Source organism: Macrobrachium nipponense, chromosome 49 (assembly GCF_015104395.2).
Source record: "Macrobrachium nipponense isolate FS-2020 chromosome 49, ASM1510439v2, whole genome shotgun sequence".
Lineage (NCBI taxonomy): Eukaryota > Metazoa > Arthropoda > Malacostraca > Decapoda > Palaemonidae > Macrobrachium > Macrobrachium nipponense.
Window position 1 is genome coordinate 5,418,843 of NC_087224.1, and position 24,153 is coordinate 5,442,995.

At 39.0% G+C, this 24,153-nt stretch overlaps 2 protein-coding genes across 2 annotated transcripts in view; one reads left to right on the forward strand and one right to left on the reverse strand.

Annotated features, from left to right (window-relative positions):
* Positions 1-3,688: 3,688 nt before the first annotated feature.
* Positions 3,689-16,844, reverse strand: LOC135205285 (uncharacterized). Its single transcript, XM_064235673.1, has 5 exons — positions 16,691-16,844; positions 15,414-15,547; positions 11,557-11,676; positions 4,067-4,246; positions 3,689-3,868 (listed from the first exon to the last, which is right to left on the reverse strand). Exons 2-5 carry the CDS (start codon positions 15,534-15,536, stop codon positions 3,746-3,748), a joined length of 546 nt encoding a protein of 181 aa, XP_064091743.1. The 5' UTR covers positions 15,537-15,547; positions 16,691-16,844; the 3' UTR covers positions 3,689-3,745.
* Positions 16,845-21,512: 4,668 nt separating this feature from the next.
* Positions 21,513-24,153, forward strand: part of LOC135205286 (transcription elongation regulator 1-like) — a 96,658-nt gene continuing 94,017 nt past the window's right edge. Inside the window, 1 exon segment of the mRNA XM_064235674.1 lies at positions 21,513-21,687. Within this exon segment, the coding sequence (XP_064091744.1) occupies positions 21,563-21,687 (125 nt within the window). The 5' untranslated portion in view covers positions 21,513-21,562.

Sequence of the window (24,153 nt, forward strand, 5' to 3'; positions counted from 1 at the left end):
CATCATTATATTAATGCACCGATGCACACGTTTCACTGCATTTCATTTCATGTAATTTATTTTTACAAAGATTTTCTGAAACAATATAATAAATATACTATAATATAAGAAATATAGGAATTAAAATACTTTATATAAGCAGCCTAGATAGTTGTGAGGGGTGGAGCCAAGTGGCCAATCACACTCAAATACTGGTAACCTAACTAAGTTATGCCATAAATACAAATCCTGTAGTACTAGATTAATATATCCAGTAATGCGTTCTTAGCATATATTAATTAATAAAATAATACCCTTGAAAATTGATACTTTGATGATTCGTGCAACCCATGGCTACAAAAATTTGGTGTGTAACATCTTTGTGACCAGATTCGTATATTATTGGTAATACAGGTAATTATAGTCCAGTTAATCTAGGGCAAAAATAGATACAGCAAAGCTTTGTGATCCATGTCCACATCCAAATAACATATCAAACATCTTCCATTATTCAAATAGTCGATCCAGGCGATATAAGACGGAGGACAGAATGAGAGAGAGAGAGAGAGCTGCTTCAGGATAATAAAAAAGGATATTTTCGTCTGAATGATATTAATATGAATAGTTAGTTCCAACAATATTTAAGTCATTTCTATTTAGAAAATATGATAACGATTAAAAACAATATGATGTGATAAGATTTCATAATAATTTTCCAAAAAATATACGGTAACATGTTTCTTAAAGCAGGTCTCATATATATCGGTCAGATTAATAAGTAAACAGGAATAAAAGCTTTCTCTCTCTCTCTCCATACACTGTATGCTTTTCTTACGATACCGGTCCTCGTGCTCTCTCTCTCTCTCTCTCTCTCTCTCTCTCTCTCACAGTCTCTCTCTCTCTCTCTCTCTCTCTCTCTCTCTCTCTGTCCATATATATTTCATTCATTATTTCATTTATTTGCTTGAGTACCGTCCGTAATTTCCCTCCTTCTCCCATTCGAACCATTCTAACTATGTACTGGTTGTTTGAACTGGGCCACTTTCAGGGCAAGAAGGGCATGATCTCTCCGAGTCAGGCCTGGAGGGGTGACACCGCTTTTGTAACTGGGTGTAACTTAGGAGTACACCTAATGAGTCTACTGGACTTCTTTGAGTTGATGTTCGACCGTTGACCTAGGACAAACCGTGGTATGGTAAAAGAAAACATCTTAAGAGGTACTTAACAAAGACGAGCAAGTAATTATTCCACAATACTTTCAAAGTCTTAAGGTTAAACTTTACCACATTTAAAGAATTTTGCCAATAGAAATTTAGCCAAACAAATTCGTATGAAAAACCATTACGATATAAAGGCCTAATTCAGAACTTTTAAAGATGATGTAATTGTATATAGACCAGTTCCGGGAGCTTCCTTAAGAAAAAAAATTTATCGGTATTCATAAAATCACCAAAAGGGTTTCTAAAAAGACTTGTGCAATTGAAACTTCAGATAAAAGGAAACCTAGCTAGTTAGGGAACATTAATCTAAAACCATACCAATCTGCAATGATTTCTCCACAGGTAGTTCACCTGATAAGTAGAGAAACTGATCATTCCACTCACAACTCGCAGATGAGGCAGTTGATAATAAACGTCTAGCTCCTCTCAAACCAGACGAATTAGAAACTGTGGCTCATAATCATATTTTGTCGTGGAAATGTGCTAGTAATTCAGATTCTTTCTCTCCTTGAACATTATCTTGGTTATCTCCCTGAGGTGGAAAGGGAAGGACTACAGGCTGTTCATGAATTAACTTCCTTTGTTGCAAGCTCGTAATCTTGCTAAACCTTGTTTTTATACAGGTCGATGCTTGTAATATTGGATTTGGTGGTGTCTGCAGGAAATCAGTAATGGGACTAGTACTTTTCCTCTTTTGGAACACCTGCTGTTGGTATGTTATAACTCTGGAGCACTCAAAGGCACTAAACTAGGATGCCCTACCATCCAGAAAGAATCGTATAGCCTCGTTACAATTGTCCTTCATATTCGTCCATATCCGGAAGGTGCTGCAAACGTCATTTACACTTCAAGCTCCTTACCTTCCTCTAAATGGCCAAGCTGACCAACAAGAAGTAACTTCGATGGTCATACATACTGTCTGCATAAAAGATTGCAATCCACAGAATTCGATGATCGAAGCAACACTATTGCAGACGCATTATCACGTCTTGGACAGAAAGGAACTGCTTAAATGTAACTCAGTCAATAAAATTTCAATTTGTTCATAGTGATTTCATTCCTAGCAGGGGTGAACTATAATAACCCTACTATCTGTATGTAGCAATTATAATTACGCACCTATTGAGCTCTTATCTATTGATTGCTGATCGTAGCGTACATCATGTATGACATGACCTTAGTTTTCACGTATGTAATCCTTGGAAATGTTTACTTCCGAACTGTGTACAGTTAAAGCTTTAGAGTTCATTATCCGGTGGCTTACGATACATGTGTTCCTTGCAGTAATTGAGTGGTTTTCTTATATATTCTGATGTGATTTGAAATTAGTAAATTTTTGTTTAATTCTGACTTTATTTTAATAATTCACCTCTCGGATCTACTTTACCTACACGGAAGTGTTGCCCTCATCACAGAGAATTGATGAATAGTTAAGTGGAAGTTGACAATATATACACCTAACGAGTTTTTGTGAGCTGGACTCGGGTTAGTGTGTTTTTGCTAGTTTATGAAGTTTATCCTGTCCGTATCCACACAAGACTCCTTTGTAATAAAGCTCTTTTGTAGTAAACTTTCATTTAAAGAGTAAATCCTCCATATGGAGGATTTACTTTGTATTATATACTCTGACAAGTGCATAGCCACCACTGTCTGCTAAGATCTAAAATACGTGGATTAGTCTATTTTAAATTATCTGTCTTTACTGTAGATTTAAATAATTTACACTTTCGGTGTTTAAGACTAAAGTAAGAAAAGCCCATTAGTAATTTAAGAACTTATTGGCAAACGTTTTAGATTAGTTTCCTTTAAGAGTCACGTTTTCTTCGATAAATTTTTGCATAAGTTTTAGTGGCATAGACTAATGTAAATCTTAAATGCTCGCTCTTTTGCTATAATCTTTTTAAAAAATATTCCAGGCTTGTTTATCGATTGTAGATTTATATGTATTTAAATTAGTTTTACGAGGTTTTGTTAGTTTTAATAGGATTTTAAAGGGAATATAGGCCTAACCCAACGCCATGCGTTCTATTCCAGTGCACTAATATTTTGGGATGATTGTGTTAAATTTATCAGAAAAGAAAACTACAATTTAAGAGATCTAAAAGAAACAACATTGTCTTTATGTATAATAAATCGGGAAGGCCAACGGAATATGGCTATACGAATTATTCTCAGGAACTTGGCTGTCAACGATATACTGGTTATAGAAGTGTTCCGATGATTTCCTTTAAACCATCTTAATTGCTATCCACCCTCTCCTAATGATTGTTTCATAATACAACTGCTTTGAGGTCTTCCTCCTGTTACACCTTTCAACCCTTTCTACCCTCAATTCACCTTTCATCGTTGAAGGACCTCGTAGGTCCCATCGCTGGGCATTTTGCCTAAATTTTGTCTTTGTACATTCACTCATCCCACACGAAGGAAACACAATTTTAACACGCAATTGCACGGAAATAGGCCTATACATAGATCGAATGAAAGACAGGTGTTTTTATTAACTTTAATCAGAAGTCTCTTAAAAGTAACATCAGCTAAGATTTCATTCACTTGAAGTGATTTTTCTGCTGGACGATGTACTGTTTACGAGCCTCCATCTCGTCCGCTGGGCGATTGTATGGCGTCCATATTGGCTCCCCTACGAATAGTCTCATGGCCTTTATGTAGTTCTGTGGAGAGAGAGAAATTATTTGGGTTCATGTTTAATTCATTGGGGAAAAAACAGTCTCCAGGGGCCTTAAAATACAGGAATGTTATGCAACATTCTTAAAAAACTTATCAGAACCTCTAGTAAATTGGATGTAGACCTATACCGGCATCAAATACGGACTGGCCCTATTCGCCCTTCCAGAACTGAACAAGTTTACCTTCGCATCCAAAGTGAAGCGGTGGTAGATCCCAGCTGGAAGCACCAAAAGGTCTCCTGGAACGACCTCGATTCTAATCCATTGGTCAGATCCGTCTCGGACGTCGAAATAGCCGGAACCTTCCAGGACGAACCTGATCTCTTCGTCCGTGTGGAGGTGTTCTTCGAAGAAGTTCTTGAGCTGTGGAAAGAAAGCAAATGCAATAATTAACATTATTTAAGGTTAAAAACTTGGCGTTTCTCAATGGAGAGAGAATAGAGAGAAGAGAGAGACGAACGAGAGAGAGAGAGAGAGAGGAGGAAATGGATGGATGGATGTATGAGTTTTAGGGCAAAAACGCCTAGGCAACTGGGGCCAAAGAAGCCAATTCAGCGCCGTAATGGAGATTAAATAAATTACATTATGAATGAGTTAAAAAGTGTATGAAGAAAATGGTTCATATATAAATTACCATATGAGAAATGAATGAATTAATGAAGACATGAATGAAGAAAATGCTTAATAAATACATATATATATCTATGATGTGATAGATAAAAAATTATTAAATATCAAAAATATTTATAGACTTTAAAAAGGAGATGAGAGCAGAAATATCTGCTTCATCTCCCAAAATATCACAAAGGGATTTACCCCTAAGATATCTCTCTCTCTGGTTAAAATATCTGGGGCAAGCAACCAGAATGTGCTCCACTGTTAGCATCTCGCCACCGCAAGCACACTCAGGGAGCTGCCCCCTTCTAAAATAAACTGATGGGTCAAATAAGTGTGCCCAATCCTCAGTCTGCTTAAAACTATTTCTGTTCGCATATCAGACTGGAAAGACGAAGGCCACGGCAATATCATTTCTAATATTTCTGTACTTTCTATTATTGGCAAGATGAGAAGTCCATCTGGCAATATATTATTTCTAATGTTTCTATACTTTCTATTATTGGCAAGATGAGAAGTCCATCTTTCTTGCCATTTGCTTAAAATATAAGACCTAAAAGGACCTTTTAGATCTGTATGAGGCACTTTACTAAAGGCTGTCTCTGATGAGACACTAGCAGCTTTCGCTTCACTATCTGCCATCTCGTTTTCGCAAATCCCCACATGTGAAGGGACCCAACAGAAAGAGACAGATTTACGTAAATAATGCAAATGGAGGAGCGATTCCTGAACTTTTTGAACTAACGGATGGAAGCTATTGAATTTTTCAATAGCTTCTAAAGTGCTTTTGGAATCAGAGTAAATGACAAAATTAGTGTCGCTACTTTGAACAACTATATCCAGGGCAGAGACTATGGCTGTTAATTCTGCTGTGAATATGGATGCAAAGTCAGGTAGTTTAGCTGTATATGCTGTATCACCAAGGATTACTGCACAGCCAACACCACTACTCTACTTTGATCCATCCGTATATATTTTTGTCACATTAGTATGGACAGTTTCGTGCTCCAAGAATTTTCCCCTAATCTCTTCCTCAGGACAGTCTTTTTTGTTAAATGCTTTTTTGCACACGGATGCTTCTGGAATAAGCCATGGAGGATACACAGGATGTTTTATTTTACTTTCATGACTTTCTGGGATTTAAGATGATTAACCCCTAACATCTTCATTTAGTCTTAACTTGGAATGGTCTTAGAGGCTCTTATACCAGAAAAGACCCGTGAGTCTGTTTCCCTCAGTACCTGGAAGGAGGGATTTTTGGGACACTTTTAATTCTAGTCATGTACCTTAATCCTAGTTCTTGCCTTCTCAGATCAACGGGGAAGTTGGTTAGTATCAACATATATGCTTTCAACAGGCCGAAGTTCGAAAAGCCCTGAGCATATTCTCAGCCCCTCCATAATTGTGTACAACGTCTAGTTCCTTCAGTCTGGTTTGACAAGCTGAGAAACAAATCTGACAGCCATAGTCTAGCTTGGATCTACACAACGAGTCATATAGTCTCAGCAGGGATTTTTTATCAGCCCCCAACTAAATCCAGAAACAACCTTTAAATATTCAGAGATTGTTTAACCTTAATCTTTAAGGCGTTTATGTGGCTGGCCCATGTCAATTTCTGGTCAATGGTCATTCCCAAAAATTTCACTTCATTTTCATAAGGAATGATAGATCCTTTTAAACTGAGTGTGGGAACTCTTCCACACGTTGGCACCTAGTAAATCTTACAGAAACTGTTTTTATAGGAGGAGAATTTAAAACCATTCTCATCAGCCCACTTTGTAATGGCATTAACAGACCTTTGCAGATGTTTACATACTGACAAGGCATCATATCCTGTGCAGTATATTGCAAGGTCATCAACAAAAAGTGAGCATTTAACAGGTGATGATATTTGTTGGACTATACTGTTTATAGCCACTGAAAAAAGTGTTACACTTAAAACGCTTCCTTGTGGAAACACCTCCTCCTGCACAAAAGTTGGGAGAGAGTGTTGCCCACTCTAGCTTTTAAAAAACCTCTCTGTTAAAAAGGAATATACAATTTAATCATTCTTCCACACATGCCCATCTTGTGCAATTGTTTTATGATGCCAATTCTCCAAGTGGTGTCATATGCTTTCTCAAGGTCGAAAAATACGCCGATAGTCTGACATCGTTTGGCAAATCCTTGCTGGATTTGATTGGTCAGCCTCAGCAAGGGATCAAGGGTGGAACGATTTTTCCTGAAACCAAATTGAAATGGAGATATTAGTCCTTTTGTTTCCAGGTGCCAAACTAATCTGGTGTTTATCATTTTTTCCATCAGCTTACACACACAGCTGGTAAGAGCTATTGGTCTATAGCTGGTGGCTTGGGAAGCGTCTTTATTAGGCTTTTTTATGGGAACAATTATGGATATTTTCCAGTCCTTGGGTAAAATTCAAAATTCCAGTTTCCCATATTTGGTTTATAATCTTGAGTAGATACTTTTTGGCATCATCTGGGAGGTGTTTAAGCATTTCATATAAAACTGAATCACCCCCTAGAGCTGTTGGTTCAGTTGAAGAGAGGGCCTCCCGAAATTCTCTTCAAGAAAATTTGTGATTGTATGGTTCAGATTTTCCAGATTCAAATTTCAGAGTCATTCGGCATTCCGAATTCTTTGAAATTCTATAGAATAATTGTCAGGGCTGGAAATTTGAGAAAGGTGTTTTCCCAGCTCATTGGCAACTTCAGTGGGCTCTGTGATCAGAGTGTTATTGACCTTTAATGAGGGTAATGGTGACGCAACAAATTTTCCACTTAGTTTCCCGATTTTGCGCCACACCACTCTCAATGGAGTTTTGGAATTGATTCCATTGATATAGTAAAGCCAACTTTCTCTTTTGGCTTTCTTGTAAAAGCGCCGCTGCTGCTAACGCACGATTATAGATTAATTTAGACTGAGGGGAGCCACTAGTTTTGTATCGTCGGTAGCACTTCCTAGTGACTTTCCTCAGAATACCACGTCTTATTCCACCAGGGAACTGCAGGTCTACGAGGTTACCTTTTGTCTTGGGAATCGAGCCCTCAGACTCTTCAGAGTGCTTCAATGAAGTAGCATAGGCATCCAGGTGAGAATGAAATGACTCGAACTCCCTCTATCTAAGATTGACTCCTTACTAACTTGTCCCAGTCAGCATCCTCTACCTCCACTTAGGTAATGTTTCAGATGGAGCATTTACAACATATTTTCAGATGGATCTGGTAATGATCACTTCCATTCAAATCTTCATTAACAGACCAGTTAAAGTCAAGGTGGATATTTGTTGAGGAAATACTAAGGTCCAGTGCAGAGAGATGATTATTATGAATGCTGTGGAAGGTCATTGACCCATTATTATATAGGGCGACATCATTCATGTCAATAAGGTCCTCGATTATTTTCCCTTTGCTGTCTAAACACCGACTTCCCCAAAGGGGTTGTGGGTCATTAAAATCTAATAAGAGAAAAGGAGTGGGAAGTTGGTTAATCAAGGACTGAATATCTCCAATGTTAAAAGAAAGGTCCGGTGGGAGGTATAATGAACAAACCGTTATCCTTTTGTCTAATATGACTGAGACAGCAACAGCTTGTAGAGTTGTATTTAATTGTATTGTGGAGTGCTGCAGAGATTTATTAACAATAATTGCAGCACCTCCATGGGCACGATCACCAATTGGGGGAAAAGAGTTAAAAATAGCATAATCAAGTCCAGGATTATAAAGGAGAGTTACCTAACATAGTCTCCTGCAGGCATACAATCCCTGGATTGAATTCATGCATTAAAACTTTAAAGTCTTCTGTCCGGGCTCTGAGACCCGTTACAGTTCACTGAAGGACATCGAACTTGAATGTTAAGGTGGTAATGTACTACTTCCCACTCTTTGGAGGGGAAGTTCTGATCCCAGGGTGGAGAGGAAAATTCTCCATAATAAGAGATTGTTTTCTTGATCCCTTTTCATCTTTATCAGAGATTAGGATTCTTGGCTGACAAACAGCTTTCTGAATTCGAGGCTGATGCTCAGGATTTTTACTGTGATTATGTGTATCACTACTGCTATTAGTCTTGGGCAGCAAGACTGATGAGAACTCGCATGTCTTTGAACTGGATCTGCTTTCGGAACTATCTTCCTTGGCGGAGAGATCTCTTCCAGAACACTGTACCCATTTGAAGTTTTGATGATAAAACTTTCATTATTCGGGGACGCGTTTCTTATACGCTTCCTGGTGGATGCAACTGTGGGTGGTCTTATAAGGTTTCTTAGTGACTGTGATAATTGATGGATCCGAGCTAGATCTCTCTAGTTTGGACACTCCTTTGGTTGCTTCTTGGTGAAATCATTATTTGTGCCCATTTCCAAACTTTGCTTAGGGGCTGAATGTGCAACCGTTACATTTGTGTCAGCTTGAGAAGATAAATTGTCCATGCTTTTGGAATAACAATTTTTAGTATTGGGCTTCATAATGCGTGCTGACCCAAGTTTCTGATTATTTCCATTGCAAGGAGAAACAGGTTTCCGATGCTTACTGTTAGATTCAATTACTGGTGGCCTCTCATTGCTAGAACTCTTCATCAACTATTACAGAAGCATAGGTAGAGTTGGCACTCTTGTTAGCCCCCATTACCCACACGCTTTGCTGCACTGATGTGAGATGTTCATTATCAGCCACTGCCAACACGTCTTGCTCAAACCTGTACCCGAGGCAAGTCCTAGTGTTTGGAGAGTGATCACCCTTGCACTGGAAACAATAACGGGCTGCTTCACACTTGTCCAAATTGTCATGCTCAGCAGAGCACACAGAACATCACTTATTATTTCCACACGAGTCTTGAATGTGGCCATATTCAAAGCATTTGCGACATTGTTTAGGGTTTCTTTTATATTTTTTGACTTGCATCCTCTCATGGCCAACATTGATGGTATCAGGCAAGTAATTGGAGGAGAAGGTTAAAAGCATAGCTGCATCCCCTCCAATTTTTAACATGAAATACACAAGGAGGGTGCCACCTAAGGAGAATCTCCGCCTCATTAAAAACATGCAAGTCTCGAGGGAATAAAACTACCCCTTTCAGCGTGTTAAAGAATCTGTGTGATGTGATAGCCTCAATATTTCCACTTTAAGAGGGTTTGAACTTTGATAATAAAACAGCTTGCGTCTCATTGCCTGCTTTTATGAGCAAGTTCTTTCCATATCGTTTCAGATTACCGATAAGAATAGAACCCACTTTGTTCTCAATACATTCAGCAGCTTTAATGAAATTTTCCTTTCCCTCCCTATAACTGGCAACATGTCATATAGGGGGAGGAAGCGTCCTGGTATATGTTGCTGGTCCACATTCTTCGTCCTTAGGAACAAAATCAAATGGCTCATCGTTCAAATTCCTCACTGAAAACACCTTGGTGCTTAGAACAGAGTTATTTAGAATGTGGCCATTTAATTGCAGTTGCGCCTCACTAGCTTCTTGGGGAGAGGAAAATCTGATGTAGGCAGAAAAAGACTGCTGGTCTTTTTCTAGAAGCATTTTAATCCTCTCCACCTTACCAAACTGTTTTGCAACACTGTGCAAGCACTCGTAGTCCAACGACAGGCTTACATTAGTGCAATAAAGTACTCTATTATTCAATCCAAATACACCATCCAACCAGTTTTAATAGCACCCTGGTGTCGCGGTGCATGGTTCCGTGTGATAGCAAAGCTCATATGCCTGAAGTTGTCGCCAGTGCCGTCAAGTCGTCTGATCCAGGGGAGGGCAAACATCGGTCGATATCCATAGTTTCAGTATACTTGTAGACTGCTTGGTTATGTCAAGAAGGTATCGTGGGTCAGTCAGGTATTCAAATTCTCCACCAATGGCACAAGTGAGAGTCGACTCCCAATGGTCCACCCCATACCCTACCCTTACGGGAAAGCACCAATACGCTTGCAGTGGCCCAGGTATAAGCCTATCCGCCTGCTGGGAGTTCTGCCCCCACTAATGAGGACCGACTCCCCACTCCAAATGTATTGGTGGGCTTCTGGACAAAAGCCAGGAGTCCCATCCCAAACACCAGCCCCCCCTGGATTCCGATGGGCTGATGTTTGGAGATGGTTCCGCCCTCAAGGTAGCAATGGGAGGGGACCCATCACTACCTCTTGGGTCCAAACCATATTAGGTGGCGACTCAACCACCACAACTCCCACAATTAGCTTCGAATGCAAACCAATTCAAGAACACGATCCCTCCTCAGACTCACCTAAGCAGTAAAATTAAAGTGGAAAATTCCACATAATTAAACCGAAATGCTAGTAAGAAATATTACATGAAGGAGAAGGATGTAGTAAGAATGAAAAAATTGCAGAAAGAAGGCAAAGTTCTGACTAATTTAGTGGGATCAGCAACTGGGCCCCAAGGACCAGTGAGAGAGCAATCCCACCAGGCATCAGAGCCCAGCTGCTGGTCCTTAAGCCCCCTACCCACGTCAAGGGGTCAGCATCTAGGGAGAGAGAGAGAGAGAGAGAGAGAGAGAGAGAGAGAGAGAGAGAGAGAGAAGTGTCTACATCCGAGGACTTAAGATAGTTCCAACGTTAAATAAACATAAAATTAAGCACAAAAAACTAACATTACTCTTTTATGTGTTATCAACAAAACCCCTTGAGAGAGAGAGAGAGAGAGAGAGAGAGAGAGAGAAGAGAGAGAGAGAGAGAGAGAGAGAATGTCTACAGTTATCAGCCTTGGACTAGAAATCGTTCCAATTTTGAACATAAACTTAAGTCGTCTTACCCGTGCATTTAGTGAATTAATATCTTTTAGTGAATTAATATATCTATATTTTCACCTGTTGCAGAACGTAGAATAATAGAAAATACGTTGAAGTCTTAATAAAGAAACCTTTTCAAAGACTTAGCGAGTGGTAGATTGTAGAATGTATGGTAGCTATTTCTCTCTTTTGTGACCATGGAAAATCTTTCCACGCAGAGAGAAAAAAATGCATATCCTAAAAATAGAGAAATAAGGAAGAGTGGGGAGTTTTACGATAAATTAATCCCCTTACCAAATGCTATCAAAATAATCTAACCTTTTCCTCGTAATTGGGCAGTTTCTCAGGACAGACGTTGATGAGATCGGTGTAGGTATATCCTCTGTCAGTTTTGATCTTGTCCAGAGTTCCGTCCGAATCGTACTTCTCTGGATTCAGCTGTAAAACGAACGGGGGAATGAGACGTTTTAAAAACATAGACCTAACCACCGCCATCTTGAATTCAAGATGGCGGTGGCCTACGCGTAACCTAACATATTCTCTCTCTCTCTCTCTCTCTCTCTCTCTCTCTCTCTCTCTCTCTCTCTCTCTCTCTCTCTCTCAAGGGGTTTTGTTGTAATTTGTTTTTTTATAGCCATTTTAAGCTATACACACATATATACACACACTGTATATACACATATACACAGTGATATATATTATGAGTTTTTTTGGCCTGGACTACTTCAATTTTAAAACATCTAATGCTTTTACAAGATTAAAAATTTATGAGTTTAGTTGTAATTTATTTTTTTCTCTATCACAGTCCTCTAATTCGACAGGGTGGTATTTATAGTGTGGGGTTCCGGGTTGCATCCTGCCTCCTTAGGAGTCCATCACTTTTCTTACTATGTGCGCCGTTTCTAGGATCACACTCTTCTGCATGAGTCCTGCAGCTGCTTCAGCCTCTAGTTTTTCTAGATTCCTTTTCAGGGATCTTGGGATCGTGCCTAGTGCTCCTATGATTATGGGTACGATTTCCACTGGCATATCCCATATCCTTCTTATTTCGATTTTCAGGTCTTGATACTTATCCGTTTTTTCCCTTTCTTTCTCTTCAACTCTGGTGTCCCATGGTATTGCGACATCATTGAGTGATACTTTCTTCTTGATTTTGTCAATCAACGTCACGTCTGGTCTATTTGCACTCATCACTATCTGTTCTGATACCATAGTCCCAGGTGATCTTTGCCTGATCGTTTTCTATCACTCCTTCAGGTTGGTGTTCGTACCGCTTATTACTGCAAGGTAGCTGGTGTTTCTTGCACAGGCTCCATTGAAGGGCTTTTGCTACTGAATCATGCCTCTTTTTGTACTGGTTCTGTGCAAGTGCCGGACATTCGCTTGCTATGTGGTTTATGGTTTCATTTTTCGTATTGCACTTCCTACATATGGGTGAGATGTTATTTCCATCTATCGTTCTTTGGACATATCTGGTTCTTAGGGCCTGATCTTGTGCCGCTGTTATCATTCCTTCAGTTTCCCTCTTGAGCTCTCCCCTCAGTAGCCATTTACATGTGTCATCGCTGCTTGTCTTTCTCCTGTCTCAGTATATTTCTGGGTCTTCGTCTACTTTTATCAGTCCTTCTTCCCATGCAATCTTGAGCCACTCGTCTTCACTGGTCTTCATATATTGCCCCAGTGCTCTGTTCTCGATGTTGACGCAGTCCTCTATGCTCAGTAGTCCCCTCCCTCCTTCCTTTCGTGTTATGTATAGTCTGTCCGTATTTGCTCTTGGGTGTAGTGCTTTGTGTATTGTCATATGTTTCCTCGTTTTCTGGTCTATGCTGCGAAGTTCTGCCTTCGTCCATTCCACTATTTCTGTGCTGTATCTGATTACTGCCACTGCATGTGTTGTGGCGGGATCACAAGCTTAAAAAAACAAGCGGGCAAATCCCCCCCACAGAAACCTAATCGCTCCAGCTGCCCAACTCACCCTCAGTGACACTTTCTTCTTTACACAACAAAATACACGCAAGACAATTGACCTACACCTATACAAAAACAAAAAAAACCAACTCAAAACACATGTACTACTTACCAACTCCAGATATTCCAGGCTATCCTGTGCTGTCCGCTGGTTAAGGTCACTGGGACCAACAACAACAACACCAACAACAACAACCAAGAACCACGACACCACAACCACAACACAAACTACAACAACAACAACTAACAACAACAACAACACAACAACAATCAAGGAACACAACCACAATCACAACACAGCAACCAACCAAGGAACATACACCCAACAACCAACCAAGGAACACAACCTCACATATAATAACAAAACACAACAAAAGACCACTGCACAAACAACACAAAAAATCACAACAGCACAGGCACAACAACTCTAAGCAAGAACACCAACTTAACACCAAATAACAACAAAAACACACAACTCAGCTGACTATCAATGCCTTCAATAGACTCCTCCAACACTGCTACCCATCACCAGCTCTCACCAAAGACTGACTGAAAAACTCACTCAAAACACAGAACTCTAACAATCAACAGCACCAGCAGACAGCCCAGAACCTACCAACAACCAATTCAGTCATTAACTATCCATACAGCAATTTACACCCTCTCTCTCTCTCTCACACACACACACACACACACACACACACACGTTGTCAAATGGAACTCCATAACTCCTCCATAATGTGTTTAGGGCTTTTATCATATTTCCGGCGTTGAGTTTTGACTTGAGTATCGCCGTGAGTCTCTGCATATATTCTTTCCTGATCGTGTCATTCATCTCTTGATGTTTTATATCCCCTTCTTCCATTATTCCCAGGTATTTGTATACCATCTCATCTATGTGTTTGATGTTGTTCCCATCTGGTAGCTTTATCCCTTCACTCCTTGTTACTTTGCCCTTTTGGATGTTGACTAAGGCACATTTTTGTATTCCAAACTCAATCCTGATGTCCCCAGATACAATCCTTACAGTCTGGATTAGGGTTTCTGTTGGGTTGGTTGTGCTGGTGGCGTTGGTGTTCGTATCCCCATCAGTTCTGCTACTAATCTTGCTCCTGCATATGTCAAGTTATTTGTTTCTGTGATATTGATGGTGTGTATTAGTCTCTTTATTCCATTGACCTCACTTGTTTTCTCCCTTAATTTCTTGGTGTTGTAGGCTTACATGGAAGGGATCTTTGTTCTCTCTGTATCTTGCTACATCCATTGTCTGATCTTTTCTACCCATTCCGTCCTGCCTGTTACTTCGTCAGTGTTTCTTCGTATGTCATTGTTTGATACCTCACCATCCCTGTCGTCTTCTGTGGCATCGTCTCTCAGTTCGTCTTCGTGTAATTCGTTGTCGTGTGACATTTCCCTTTGCCAGTTCTTCTCTTTCTGTTGGGAACTTGGGGAGAGCCAGTTCTTTTTCTTTATGTTCCTTACTTGGTCTGCCAGCCTCTGCTCAGTTTTGGGGGTGTTATTCCTCTTATTCCAGATGTTGACCAACCTTCTTCTATGTCCTCTCTCCGTCGGGTTGCTTCTGATATAGCATCTCCATATTTCCTTATTTTCTTCTCTTGTCCATTTCTTCCTCTGGTTTGCTACTATAGCTCCAGTCTCTGGTTGTTGGTTACTGTCGTTGTGGTGGTCAGTTGCTGGATGACGACCTCCAAGTACCTGACCGTCTTCCCCTTCAGTTGGGTTGAATACTGGCTGCTGGGACGAAGCTCCTCTGTTGCCAGAGGTTCCATTTACGTCGTTGTCGTTTAATCCTTCATTTCTTTCCATCATTGCTGAGTTTTGCTATTTAACCCATAGCTGGACCCTACCCCATCAGGAACTCATTTACGTAACTCATTTACAGCTGAGTAGACTGAGGAAATTATGGTAAAGATCCTTTCCCAAGGAATCAACGCCGAGGAGAGCGGTCACCCATCCAACGACTGACCAGCCCCAATGTTGTTTATAACCAGTCAATTGACGGCCTAACCCACTCTGCCACGGCAGAGGGTATTATTATTATTATTATTATTATTATTATTATTATTATTATTATTATTATTATTACTGGGAAGAGCTAAAGAAAATATTAAAACTACACCTAGAGACAAGATCATACTATCACGAATAAAAAAAAAATAATAATAATAAATAAAGACATCTCCTACCTTCCAGTACAGGACTCCAGTATCAGTCGCCAGCTTTTCCAGGTTAACGAATTCTGGAGGGGAGCGGTGGTGTTCCAGTCTCTGGTCTTCCAGACTGTCGTCCATGTACCAGGCTCTCACCATTTTGCTTAGTCCTGGAATATAAATTTTTTCTGTTAGTTCCTTCCTTATTGTAATAAAATATATTAGTGCATCCTCTTCTTCTTCTTTTCTTCTACAGCATTACTGTCAAAATTTTCATTACTTCCATATCTTTTTGTTTTAAGTTATACCCTTTTTTTGTATGGTATTCACTCTTTTTGTTTTTTTACGTTCATACCCAAAAAGCTGCTATTCAACACCGAATATACATATGTATTCAAAGACAAGGAATAATCGAGGCTACTTCCCTCTTATAACTGCTAAATTGCGTTTTCTGATCATACAAATCGTTTAGTGTTATATATCAACATAAAACCTCTAACGTAACGTACTAAATACAGTAACAATATATACTGATAGTGGTTAATTATCGTCCAAACTTATCCTGTATAAATATTCACCAAACGCTGTAAATGTCCCTACAGTTGCACAAGAAACATGAAACTGGCCAGGTTTAATTTGAAATCTCTCACCAGTACACAGTTATACTCATATAATATCAACTAAACAATTTAATTCAGTATTTCCACTTAAAAATATAATAAAAGTTCGTTTTATCGTAAGTGTCAAAATGTCACTGAACGTTAAGGAACACATACAGTATAAACGCGAAGTCCGTAACTCCGCTAACATTTTAACCGATGTAAACACGACTCTGAAAATAACAGCTGATGCATTTCAATCACTTTCATTTTCAATTAAATCTGGTGTTAATGACATTAGTTTCGCATTCTCTATATTCTTTTGTTATTTCTCAGTACACCTATTGTACAATTACACTGTTTTGAGGGAATAAGGCTGAATGCTGTACTCGGGTAACTGGTTGGATTTCGTAAGAGCCTTCTTGGCAGTTGTATACCTTTGTGCACCCTTTGTGTGTAAATGTACGCTAGGCCTAACGTTCAAACAAAGACTTTCACATGTGACAGTTTGTTTCCTGGTCTCTCCAACATCTACCACACACACAACCTGTAGCTTATAGTCTTAGGTTTAGCCGGATATAACGGAAAACAAAATCTGATATGTCTGTGTCCATTCTAAAACGCTTTCAACAACAAAGATCAAACCGTAATTTAAACTATATCAACGTCGTACTTCGTGGTAACTTCAATTTTTTAGTTTGGCAGTTAACTTACTTTGTCTATTGTTGCTGTTGAGGAGAGAGACTGATCCCGGTTCAAGGTTGAAGGGCTGATTGTATATAAGAGTTGCCAATTTCACTTATTATTATCCTCTTGACAACTGAGTTTGGCATGACGATTGTAGCTAGTTTAAACCACATTTCTAAGCAATTCAGTAACCAGGAAGACTGGCTGTTATCTTAAAGAAAAGTATCTAAACGTGTTTTATTTTTCTCCGCGTAAAGAATATATTGCCGTACTAGGAGAGGCATTCCAAATAAATGTAACCAGGATGACTGGCGTTTCTAAAGAAAAAGTATCATAAACGGTTTATTTTTCTCCGCGATTAAAGAAGATATGCCGTACTAGGGGAGGCATTCCAAATAAATGTCTGTATCATTGCTCATACGTTAATCATTATGGTTAATGATTGTCAGTCTGTGCTAATGAATTAGGCCTAATGGGGTTTTGCTGTTTAGTAGATCATGCCGTCGATTAAAGACAACTTTACTCTAACTTTCGGTTTTATAAACGCGTAGTTGGTATGGTATTAGCGTTCCACCTTGGTGGTCGCGGGTTCGATTCTCGGCCATTCCGTTGAGGAGTGAGAGATGTGTATTTCTGGTGATAGAAGTTCACTCTCGACGTGGTTCGGAAGCCACGTAAAGCCGTTGGTCCCGTTGCTGAATAAACACTGGTTCCATACAACGTAAAAACACCATACAAACAAACAAACGAAATACTGACAAATGTCGTTCATTTTCTGATAACTTGAGCAGCGTGAATGACGAGTTTCCCCATGAGACGATCAATGTATGATGAACAAAGTACAACATTAGGTGTTAGCCTTTGTGTCTGTCTTTGTGATGAGATATTACGGCATATTATCATCATTGTCACCCGTCTTATAATACACAGTAGCGAGTTCTATAGAAGTTATAATCTAAAACGATGCATTGATAATAAATCATGCCAAGAGTATCCTTGAAAACACTGAATAGGTTCAAGCAGTCTCTCTTGCCTTTAGATATACTAACCACAAACCTCTTCACGCCAAACGAACACCTTTACAAAAGTATAAACATTTAACCTGTCTCCATTGACATTGTAGAACGTAATCCGTTAATGACTGTACGTTAATCCTAAGTTATGTTGGTGGCAAACGTACAAGCAGATACTTCACTTATTTGCATAATATCATAGCGGGTATTCCTTGCTTCCCTGTGGTAGACCAGAATGAAAATGCAGTACGTAGGCCTAGATATAGGTTAGGTTTTCCGTACACACTATATTTAAAAACTTTTAGACATCGTCAGTCATTTTTCACGGTGAATTTCATTGATGGTACTAATTCATTTAACTCGCCAAAGAAGATAATTGACATTCAGTTCCCTGGTTTGGTGATGTATTTTGCATATAATATAAACATATTTTTCACGTGAAATATCCTTTTCCCAAATTAGAATTATGATTAATATCGGATGATGTTATTGGTCTCTTATCGCGTATTGCTTCTTGCCAGATAACAGATTGACAAAGAGTTTAGAGTTATATTGATATGCCCTTTGTGTATATAGATTGTCCGTGTGAATTGTCATGGACTCACATCTGCAAGTTTATGAATTTTTTTTAAAATGTTATAAACTCTATTGCTTGCTGCGATGAACAAAGGTAAAATAACCACATCTATTCGAAGTAGTTTAATGTACGCGTCAGTAGCCATTGTAGAAACTAGGTCTAGAGTTTCAATTATTAGATTCGTAATTCATGCACTTACCTTTATATTTAAGAAAATGAGATTTACTTAGTTTGTTAAGGTCTTAATGGGTGTTTTACAATCGTCACTTATGGTAATAAATGAATAATATTGTTGAATGTTTGCATGAAAAAAGAGCATATGCGGAAGTGCGTGTACTATTATGGGCATGACATCAGCCAAATCCATAGTCAGTGTTATTATTATTATTATTATTATTATTATTATTATTATAAGGAAGTAGTTTCCTTTTCCCAATAGAAACTCGAGTGTAGAACGAATTAGCCATCATTTTAGTTCACCTTTATAGCTTACTTGGTGCTTATCGTGTGAGCGGACTTTAAAAAATGAATTGCCCTTACATTTTGCTATAATTTTCATTCAGCCAATTGCCATTAATTTCTTAATTCAAACTGAGCGATAATTTTCATTTAATTTGAACACAACCACTCATGTGTTGTGTACGTTTTGACTTTTTAAAATCAACTGAGAATTTAAATTTAACGAGAGCATTTCACTCTATCGTGATCATAAGCGAATAACACTTTCAGTTTCCACAAGAAACTGAATTTGTTTACAGTAACAATGGTACTACAGAAGCTGAATCCTCTATGCTCCAATAACCAACTCTTATCAGCTACATTATTACGTTAATTTTTTCGTCACCAATCACTTTAGACGTGATATGTTTAGACGAACCTCTTATTAAACAGTGTAGTATTGTACTACAGGTTAGGTTTGCTTAGAGACGAATTGGGATATTGCTGTTAGCTATAAGATGTCTAGGAAATATTTAACGTCAAGGTATTTGTTATTTAACAGTCTTGTTACTTAACAGAAAACCAGCTGTTAATGTTAGCACCTAACTCATCGCACCCCTAAAGGGTGCGATGAGTTAGGTGCTACCATTAACAGCAACGTGTCATTCTCGTTGGTAAATAAATAAGGTTTGCGATATAGCTCTCCGTATTGTAGATACCTTGATAGAAATAATGATGTTGCCGAAGTTCCTTTAGTTGGTTTTGAACGAAGTAACAACATTAAGCTTATACTGTCCACTTTGCATACACAATTTTCGTACCAGAATGTATGAAACTGCGTATTTCTTCTACCGTTTAAAGTATATACGCCTACGCATATGCGCGTTCATGTGTGCAAGCGTATATGTATAGTAAGATTTACTGATGAATTTTAATGGATGTCGAAAGTACAGTTAATTTACATGAGAAGTCTGAATTTTTACGGCAATTTTAATGTAACACGTGATAGTGCTCATAAAATCCGTAGTACTTGAAAGACAAAGTAAACAAAGTATTAGGGCAGACGTCTCTGTTAATTACTTGGCAACGAATATTTAACCTAATATGCTACGGAATTTCCTCCGTAATTCATAATTAAAGCGTCGTGTTAAAGGGGACACGCGGATTTTAAAGTCATAATATATTTTGGTCTAGAGATAACATGTTCGTCTGGAGTTTGGCTTAGTACTTGCGGACGACAAAACGTAAACAAAATCCCTGGAGACGTGACTCAATGTTGTGTACGAAGGGCGGCCATCTTTGAAAAAGCGGCATTTGTTATCTATTATGATCTGTGATTTGAATACAATATCATTGGTGATCTTAAATGAACCGGAAATTCAGTTATATTAATGACTAGTTGAGTTACGGAATTTTCGGACTTTAATGGCATTAAACACCTGGGGAATATACGTATATGCTCTGAAAACCTCAGTGCGTTCGTACAGTATGTTTTTTGTTTCTCTCAAATTGTCTAAACTGTTCACTCTGAAATATTCATCCCGAGAAACTACACTAACCGTTATAATTTATTGAGAAGAGTATGTGAAGGTTAGTGTGGATCCTAGGATTACGCTAATCAGCAAACAAATACATTGAATTACTCATTCTAAGTTTCTAACGCAGACTTTCATATTCTACAACGAATAAATCTACACTCTGTAAACAGTTAACTATTTTACCACATACAAAAGTCAATAGATAAACATGTATCATCAACACTCTTGCAGGTGTCTTAGATGTAGAAACATCTGCTTTCATTTAACATTTGGTTTTCTCGCAACAGCTGTTTCATAAAGAATTTTTTTTAGCCTTTATATGAGTGTATATTAATATCTATAGTTTTTATTGGTCTATCAAACGGTTTGTAGTATGTAATTTACATACTATGAACCTTTTGCATTTATTTATTTTTTTAGTCATTATGACTAAAATAAACAAATGGAACTTTAGTACATTAAACATAGGTCTAGAGGTGTAACCCGATCGCTCACAGCTGTTATTTTAGCGAACTTCATTCTCAAAGTATGAGTGTATATCAATGCTTTTTCGTGTTTATTGGTGTATCAGAATATCTGTAGACTCTAAATGATGAAGATTAATTTTATAAATGCATATGTATTTTATACAGGTGTTTAGACGTGCTGGGAACGTGAGTCCTAACCCGAGACAAGGCAGGGGGTAAAACTTGTAAAAGTTTATGTGCAATATGGACGCTGTGCTATCACCAGGTCCTTGGGGATGAAGTCAAAACATATAAAAAGACGCTAAACATCATATATAAACGAATAAAGTACAGAAACTCTGACGAAAATAGAAAAGCCAGCAAATAATATCATGGTCGCCGAGTATGGCGGGAACCTAGGCCGCTGTGTAACATCGACGCTTTTGGGTTTGTTTTATCAGCCTATGAACAAGGCCATAGACTCTAAAATGATGAATATTAATAAAGATGATTTGATATTTATGAAATGTATTTATAGACGTGTCTGAAGGCGCAGGAGACGCTGTCCTGCGCAGGATTCCTGTGAAAAGAGGCACACAGGATGAGCTGCGCTTTAGAAACCACCGGGGCGTCGCATAGATTCTAAAATGATAAATATTTATAAAGACGATTTGAAATGTATATTATAGACTTGTCTATAGGCGCAGGAGACGCTGTCCTAAGCAAGGATTCCTGCGAAAGGAGGCACACAGGATGAGCTGCGCTTTAGAAACCCCCGCCGGGGGGATGGAGGCGCGAAAGTGTACAACCTCCTTGACCGACGTCACGGTCTCTCATCATCATCATCAGTGTGGCGGACGCCATAACAAGGAGGAACGCCAAACAAAATGTCGGATGAAGTGGAGGCGCCTGAACAGATCAAATCCGCTCCCGGGGATGGAGGAAACACCGAAAGTGACAACGATGTTGGTCCAGGGCCTCACATGTCGATGAGGGGACGAGGAGGATTTAGGTGAGAGGAAGAAAAGAGAGAGAGGAGGGTTTTTGTATTGGTGGGGATTGATGGAGAACGAGATGATCGTCTTCATCATTCTCCCCGACGTGTTGGCGAAGCCATTTCTTTTCGTAATTTCTCTTATGTCTTTAAAATCCTTTCACCCGTCAATTTATGACGTCTAATGACGTATTATTGCATTTTATTCACCCATAAACGACAGTTATTAACCATTATTATTACTCATTTGTTTCCTAATACCGGCATCTCTTCCCACGTTACCCTATTATTTATTTATTGTAATTTATTACGTCAAATTACCGACTTTTAATTCTCTAAACTTAATTCTTATGTCAGAGACTTTATTTTAGACTTTGTGACTCAAATAACCATTAGTTATACCTGTTAGGATGACAAAGGATAAATAGGACCTATTTTTATTAAATGGCCGAACAATAATAGCTACGTATGATCACGCCATTTTTAAACGTTAAATATTTTTATAAATATATAGTAAATTATAATTTGGCATTCATATTTGGCCCAAACAAAGGTATGCCTGAAGACCTCTAACCCAGGCCTGAGACCACAAGGACCTGGTTAGGTTTTTTTTTGGGGGGGATGTCCTTGGAAATTGATTTTATGTTATTTATTTTGTCAGTCGACTGTAATTAACTCCCAGGGGCTAGTAGTAGTGAACACGGCAAAATACATTTGACCCCCTCCCACCCTGACCCCCAATCTATAGTAGTGGCTTTTGTGTTAATTCTAGGCAATAGCTAACTCCGCACGGACTGCTAGGAACGATCCCGCGAATACAAAACCCACTTGGAATTCGGGCAGCCAATGTATTTCGCTGTGTTTAATGCTAGCCTAGCCCCCGGGGGCTAATTACAGTCAACCGCCAAAAAATAACTGGTATTTCTACAGAAGCAGTCCGCATGGACTTCAAGGAACGTAACCGCGGATACAACATCCACTAGGGATTGGGGCGTCCAATGTATTTCACAGTTTAGTACTGGCCCCCAGGGGTTAATTACAGTCGTCCGAATAAATATTACTTAAAATTCTTGTTCAGTAGGTAAAACTAAATAGAAAAACTGCAACTGCCATAGTCTAGGCTGCCGCGGATAAGTACCCTAGATCTACCAATTAACTCTTAATCCTTAATAAGCAACCATTTATCTGAATTTGTTTCGGTGTCAATAACCGAGATGTTGTGGGGGACACCAGTTTTTAACAGACATAATCAATCTTAATAAGCAATGCAAATGGTTTTGGAAACTGTAATTTCTAAAGAAATCCCAATGCAGAGTTATTACCTAGATTTACGGCTTTTTGTATTGGTGGGACCGTTCCTTACCATCCTTGTGGGGTAGCTGCGTAGAAGTACCCTGCTTTGAAGAAAAACTTGAAAAAAAATCTGTCATAGATAAGAAAAAGTGATCCCTTCCGATTCCCAGTGATCATTATGAGAAATAGCAAGTTCAGTAAGTTTGTAGGGTATTCCAAAAATAAATTGCAAAGTAGAACCAGATCACTAGAAAAAGGCACTGTTCGTTCATATAGGCATAATACGTTCATATTTTATTAATAAGCAGGAAAATGTATTACAGATATGGAGGCCTACTAGATACGATAGATCTAGGGTACTTATCCACGGCGGCCTAGACTATGGCAGTTGCGGTTTTTCTATGCAGTTTTACCTACTGAACAAGAATTTTAAGTAATATTTATTCGGACGACTGTAATTAACCTCCCAGGGGCCAGTACTAAACACGGCGAAGTACATTGGAAGCCCCAATCTAGTGGATGTCGTGTCCGCAGTTACGTTCCTTGCAGTCCGTGCGGACTGCTTCTGTAAAAATACCCTAGATACATCTCAGCCTAGTCGTCCTCAAACTATGGGTGCAGGTCCTTATATGGCAGAAGTGGGATGGCATTTGCATCGCTTGACCCCAATCCGAGCCTGATCTAGAGAGCTGTACAAGTCGGCATCCTAACCTTTACAAGGATGCTTCGCAGCTTAACCTAACCTGTATAGAGGTGCATCTGATACTTTGTTAGACTAGAAAGGGATTTATCCTACCTCAACCACTTATAATTTAACCTAACCTAGAGTGCAATTGAAGTGAGTGGGACTAACATCCCCATTCTAACCCCGGGCTAGAGTGTTTTTAATCATGAAAGTGAAATAATACAAAAATTCTTCTCGACCTAACATCCTCTTCCGCCTTCGGCAGCAATTGGTGTTGGCTTATTTTAGAGATCATTGGATGCAGTTGTAAGCAGAATGATCTTTGAAGGCAACAAAGGCTGCTTCATTAAACCTGTCTTGTCAACAGAGGGTATTTAAGAGACGAGACCCTTCCACTTTATAGATTATGTTAAAGACTAATCTCTGCATCAGCCTGCAAGAAGGACACAGAGTGCACCCCTTCAGGCTAACTCAGTCTGCAGACTTAATAAATGAATTTCTGGAGA

Excerpts from the sequence above, each read along its gene's own strand:
- LOC135205285 (XM_064235673.1), bottom strand. The coding sequence starts at position 15,536 with ATGGTGAGAGCCTGGTACATGGACGACAGTCTGGAAGACCAGAGACTG. Across the intron at positions 11,677-15,413 it reads CTGGAGTCCTGTACTGGAAG|CTGAATCCAGAGAAGTACGA; the intron begins GTAGGAGATGTC and ends TTCGTTTTACAG. Across the intron at positions 3,869-4,066 it reads GCTTCACTTTGGATGCGAAG|AACTACATAAAGGCCATGAG; the intron begins GTAAACTTGTTC and ends CTCTCTCCACAG.